This window comes from Macrobrachium nipponense, chromosome 8 (genome assembly GCF_015104395.2).
Source record: "Macrobrachium nipponense isolate FS-2020 chromosome 8, ASM1510439v2, whole genome shotgun sequence".
NCBI classification, from domain to species: Eukaryota; Metazoa; Arthropoda; class Malacostraca; order Decapoda; family Palaemonidae; genus Macrobrachium; species Macrobrachium nipponense.
This window is the reverse complement of record NC_087203.1, coordinates 5,529,368-5,535,825: the sequence shown is the minus strand read 5'-3', so window position 1 is coordinate 5,535,825 and position 6,458 is coordinate 5,529,368. Positions and strand designations below refer to the sequence as shown.

Sequence of the window (6,458 nt, the reverse complement as noted above, 5' to 3'; positions counted from 1 at the left end):
GACCCTGGTACATTCGGTCACCTGTCCAGCATATTGACCTATATCATATTTCGTCGCGGTTGTTGGGCCGTGTTTGGAAAAGGTCCCTCGTTCCTGCCTTAAGCAAGTTTGATGTTGTCTTTGTCAAACATCATTAAAAATAGCTGATGCGTCAGAAATTACATTTGGTTTGCAACTCATTATCCATTCATAAATTATGAAATTCAAAATGCAGCCGATAACATGGCAACTTCTCACATTGTAGAGGTTTTATGATTTTTGTATATCTGTATGTCATCTTGCCAAGAAGCTTGTCACATTCGCTTTGTGGTCGCGAGGTTTTAGAGAAGAGCATTCTGATCATGTGTTTATTCGCTTCGTTATTCAAGATGAGTAAACGTTAGTGTGAAACAAGCACAAAAGATCATTAACTTGGAAAAGAAAACTGCCACGGAATAGAATGCCCATAGAATACACTACGCGTCCCTGGCAAATGAGGATACAGGAACCCACAAGTCTATGGATACATGCATAAACAGGCTGGGCCGCAAATCCTCTCATTTTTGTATATTGTCAGATGATACTCCTATTTGGAAATTTCAAGGAATCTCTTAGAATTGATTTATCCTATGAAACTAAAATGTGACGCCCTTTGTGTGTGTGTGCGTGTGTGTAACTCATAAACTGTTTCCTCCGTCTTTTAGTGTCATATTCTTCATACCTCTGAACTGAGATTGTGACTTCAAGTTAAGGACGTTTTCGTGAATGGCATGAATTAATATCAATGTGAATCTGTAAATGAGAGTTGTTTTACACTTCGCCTGTCTTTTTTAGTCTCCTTCCATAGTTCCGTTTCCCCAAATCTCTTCAAAGTATTCATTGCTTCTGATAATGGCAGTTGCTCTTGGGTTTTGAAAGTGTGGCTATGCATAACTATGTTTGTAATGTAGCTTGCTTTGATTTATAATATTTATTATTGAATAAACCAAATTGGATACTGTCTCTGTTTTAATGGCTTAGGTGTATAAGGTGAAACATTTTATGGTAGAATAGTGAAGCTTGTGTGTTGAATGGTCAGGCAGTAATTTAGCTTGAATTTGCTGTCATTGCCTTTGATATTTATTATTATTATTATTATTATTATTATTATTATTATTATTATTATTATTATTATTATTATTATTATATTATTATTATTATTATTATTTGCTTGAATTGGTATTTTCTCCGTGAAGTTTTTAATGAGAAGAGTTTAGATTTGTAGAGCTCTATGTCATTCTACAACTTGGTTGACGTTTTCTGGCGCATGAAATGAGAGTATATTATCGATACACTTTTTGCCTGAGAAGGAAGGCTGCCTACTGTTCACTTTAAATCTGGAAGTTGTTTTCCGAAAGATATTTGAGAATGTTTCAGACTAATCTCCGCCCTTCTGAAACTGTTCCCCAAAAATAAATATATACTGAATGCGGACTTTAAATAATTGAACTCTTAATGGCGTTACGTAAATTTTGCTAACTGCCTTTGAACTCCCTATGCTGAACTCTGATAATTATGCGTCAGGATTCTCTTCCACGAAAGGTCTCAAAAATGGTACCAACGGCAGCGTTGTTCACATTAGTTTTTTTTTTATCTCTGCTTATATCTTGATTCTGTATTTTTCCTTCTCATGTTATAGCTTATTCATAGATATTAGTGGACGCTGCTTTTGCTTTGATGATGAACTTTGTTAACTCGTAGATGTTAGTTAGCCTTGCTATTTGATGGATGCCTTGAGCATTTTGTTCGTTTAATGTTGTTTGCATTTTCTCTTTTAATTATAAAGACTGAATGATTTCTTTTAACAGTTTATTCCTTTATACTCTCATTTGTCTGTTTACATCAAACATCTGTTCTGTTCTGCATCTTAATTTCCCTGTAATATTTTTCCAGTCACCTTTTTAGCATTGCTGACATTACATGGTTTTTAAAGTTGCAGTTTGCTCTAAAGTTAGGGTATCCAGTTAACCTAATGGTTGTCACGTTAATTATAAATTTCATGTGTCATTATTTAGAAATAGAAATTTAGAATCATTTATTGCAAAATAACCTCTTCCAGGTGTTGGAATCCTTGAGTGTGTATGGATGGCCCTTCTCTTTTATCTTTATTTATATTTACATTTATAAATTAAGACGAGTTTAGTGCTTATCTCGCTATGCAGTATTTAAAAAATGTAACAGTACGACTAATAGTAGTGGCATTGGTGATGGTATCAGTAACTGGCATTTCTAGTCCTTCCGCTACTTCAAATTGGGAATGTTGATCAGGCATTGATGAGGGAAAAGTAGCAGCAACATTAAAGCTCTAGCCGAAGGAAAATTGACGATGGTGTTAGTAGTAGTAGTAGTAGTAGAGAAGATAGTAGTAGTAGTAGTAGTAGTAGTAGTAGTAGACGGAGGAGGAGGTTGCAATAATGATAGTACCAATAGCAGTAAATGTAAGCCGTGATAACTTGATGATCGAGCATTACGATAGCTATACTACATACCCACGATGAAGCCCCGACCACTCCCCTCCAGGTCCAACACCCTGGAGAGCGTGTACTCAGTGGAAGGCGCTGTAGGAGGGCCCCTAAGGCCCCCCACGGGGTTCTCCGATTCCAGGGAACTCTCCGAAGCAGAGTGTGACAGGGACCCTAGGGAAACGGGCTTAGGGGCCGCTACACCAAGGGGTTTGCAACCAAGGTAAACGTCAAACCCGCACCGAGTCCAGTAGATTTTTCTTTCTGTTGCTTATGTTGAGTAGCATTCTTTGGCTCAGGCGACACTCTTGAATTTGCCATGACCCACTTTTCCTTGCCAACCATTTTCAAGTCTGGGACGATTATCTCACACGTGTAGTTCCTCTTGAAGATTAACAATATTTTAGAACTTCCTTCAACTATAAACCCAGTAAATTAATATAAGTACTTTCATTATGACATGCCTCTGATTTCTTTCAATTTTCTTTCTTTTGTGTACATGTCAATTTAGTTTTAATTTCACACGCGTAATTTAGTTAGATAGTAAGTGTCGCTTAGCAAGCCTTTTCCAGAGACTGTGTGCTTGTATTTTGTTCATTTCAGTTGGGATCAGTTGGTGATAAGAACATTTCTTTCTGTTTCTGTTTTGACCTAGACTGTTTCAGTGTCCTGTCATTATTCTAGTTTTATGTGTATGTGTATTTATTTAGTTGAAGTTTGGAAAGTTATCTTTGACTTGAGTTTTAATGTGCGTTGTGTGTACGTATCATGTCACCATAATGATTTGGATTTTTGTAACTGAATATTTTTTCCTAAGATCTGTCTTTGTTCTGAGTGTTTCAGGGTGAAAATAAAAGATTTTGTAACCTTTGAATATTTTGATATCGAAATGATCTACCTTCATTCTCCATGTAATGAATGATGACTCCGTGTTGTGTGTAAATATTTTCTGAAGTGATGCTTGCAATACCAATGCATTTTTATATTTGTATAAATTATGAAACCATTTTTACAGAGCAAGATTGACTTTGCTGCTTTCTGACTGTAAGTTGTACAACAGAGTGATAGTATTCCTTCATTATTGTAGAATTTACTGGAAAGAAGGTGCAAATTGCCCTTGTCCTGTTCACCAAAATGTTCTTTTCTTCTCTCTTTGCAGACGCCCCGTAGCTACAAGATCAGGCAATGATTACAGCATTCACGTATAGATGGTTTAGATGTATGTTTTTATACAGTGTGTTTTAGAATTGTGTGTACATCAAATTATATGTCAAAAGTCAAAATAAACATATCAGTTTTATGAATTTTTGTATTATCCTTGTGAGCTGCACATAAATGTCGTAACAATGTCGACTACAGAGACAGGGGTAGAACAGTGCAGGATGTTTAGCGTGATGACTTCAATTTCAGACACTTTCTCCCCTGCATGGCGTTGCTTCAAAGGAAGAGGCTCACGAAGCCGTTTTCCCTCTCATTATTTCATTTATTAAACTTACGTCACAGCAACAGTACTGTGGTCATCGACTGCCCTGTAGTTTGTTGCTAACTTCCCCAAAGTAAACTTTAAAACTAACAAAAGTGACAGCCATTTAGTTTACACAAATTTTGGGAACTATAAGAGTTGTCCATCTTATTCATTTCGCAGAGAAAGGCCAGTAATTGGTTTCGGTTGGGTGGGACGATTTAAAATGTCCACACCTGGCCTGTAACTTAATACTAAGACCGAGTATAGACAATAACATATACAATCTAGATACATGAGACAACATGATAAAAAATTAAGTGACAATACCCACACAGTTGCTGAAGTAGTAAAAAAACGATATTAATCACAATAATGGTAATAGCAGTAATAATACTGAGAATATTAAAGAAACCATTTTAGAATTATAACAATTAGTGAACAGACTGTTTATAATGAAATTCCAACTAGGGTTAAGTATGAAAATTGAAAGTAGCAAAACTATACTGATAATATTCAGAGTAATAATGAAAAAAGGAAAATACCAATAATAACAATAATCGTAGCAATTATGATAATAATGACAGATTCTGCAGATGATACTGCAAAAACCAGAGATTAAGTCAGTTAGGGAACAAACACCTCTTTTCCCATCTTTCCCACAATGTAGAACTTGCCTCACTACTTAGGATGCTTTGCATGCGTGAACTGCTGTTGTTTCTCTCTCGGCTGATCAGATTGGACATTGTTCGCCTTACAATGATTTTAAAGTTGTGTGGCGGAGTGGTAGCGACGAGTGCTTGTGAGGCGTCCCAAAATGTCTCATGGCCTCTCGGGTATAGTTCGTCCATAGGGAACACCCATAGATACTGTAGCGATACTAGCGGAAGAGCAGCAGTTTCATGTCTCGGTGACAGAAGACAAACCTCCTTGCAATCATGTTGTCAGTTGCGCATAGTTTACGATGACTCCGTTCTATGCCTGCCGTGTCTTTTGGGTCGTCCGTGATTATGTGACCCAAATACAGAAATTCGTGCACGAATTACAGCCAATGACTTCTGAAGAAAATTTGTGGTTTTGCAGTATGCTTAACGATCTCGGGAGCAGCGACATGCACTGGGTCCTGGTTTCGTTGTATTTGATATCAAATCCCTCTGCATATTGGCGGCCAGTGTCGATGAGTCGCCGGAGACTTTGCACTGACGGGGAAATCCGCGCACGGAAAATTCCCAGTTGGAACATTTCCAGCCGGAAGATTGCCATTCAGAAAACTGCCAGTGAGGAATATTGCCATTGCCATTGGCAAATGAAAGGATTGAGCTCATTTGGACCAAAACTACCATTTCTCATTTCTCTTTTCATAAGTGCTTGTTTTACAATTTGAAGTGACATGAATATTAGTAATTAAGACTAACCATTTCTTTTTATAAGTGCTTGCTTAAACCAATACTACAGTGTCCCTTTATATTTGTTTTTATTTATTAATGTTTAAACTCAAAATTTACTTGACTGACTTAATTAAAGAAGAAATGAGTTCAGTTCAAGGCGTGATTTGGTACGAAAAAGATATACTATTTCTTTATTCTCTATACACATAATGGCTTATTTTCTAACAAGTGAGGGAATAAAAGTCTATTGGGAATGTGCTGTAAGAAAACAGAAATTGTGCCCAGCAAGACTACATAAGCCAAAGGATCATGGTTACGAAATTCTGAAATGTGTTAACACAGTTATTTCCAATTCCTATGTGGCATATTCAAAGAATGGAGCTTTGCTTGCTACGTATGTAGGTACTACCAACAACAGCATTGAAGGATTCAACAAATTTTTTTTTTTTTTTTCCAAAAAAATATCGCACAATCTCATCAGAATAAGATCTGGAAATGTATTACATTTTTGAAGAAGGGGGAAATTTTAGAGCAAACAAAAATACAACATTTGAACGAGGGGATGAGATTCGTAATCCAAAGAAGTACAAAAGTATCAATGATAAATTGAAGAGAGCTGTTGAGCTATGTAACGCAGACGATAAAATCACATTTCTTCGGTCTGTTGCTTATAATCTCCATTCAATTTTAATAAAAAAAGACCGTGTTCTTATTTGTAAAATACCCATTTAGTTTCATTATATTATAATGACTTTTTATGTTTTCATTCAATAAAACCTCATGCATTTTATTTTTTTATATACTAAATGTCGATGAATAAAACTTTTCGTTTTAAATCTTAAGGTTTACATTTAATAAAACCCCATTCCGTTCTTTTTATTTATTTTAAAGCACTATCAGGGTTTCGTCACTTAGGTTGGCTTCAAATAATAAAATAAGCACTTATAAAAAGAGAAATGGTAGTTTCGGTCCAAATGAGCAATCATATGAAAAGAGGAATCACTTTTTCTTTTCAGATTAAAATTGTATTCACGTAGGTTAGATTTTCTGAGCTCAATCTTTTAATTTGCCCTTATGGCAATATTCCTCCCTAGAAGTTTTCTCAATGGCAGTTTTCTCCACTAGCTG

At 36.0% G+C, this 6,458-nt stretch overlaps 1 protein-coding gene across 1 annotated transcript in view; it reads left to right on the top strand.

Moving 5' to 3' along the window:
- LOC135222604 (cell adhesion molecule Dscam1-like) overlaps positions 1–3,780 on the top strand; it is a 677,404-nt gene extending 673,624 nt beyond the window's left edge. The window contains 2 exon segments of the mRNA XM_064260698.1: positions 2,539–2,703; positions 3,640–3,780. Of these exon segments, the coding sequence (XP_064116768.1) occupies positions 2,539–2,703; positions 3,640–3,688 (214 nt within the window). The 3' untranslated portion in view covers positions 3,689–3,780.
- The last annotated feature ends 2,678 nt before the right edge of the window (positions 3,781–6,458 follow it).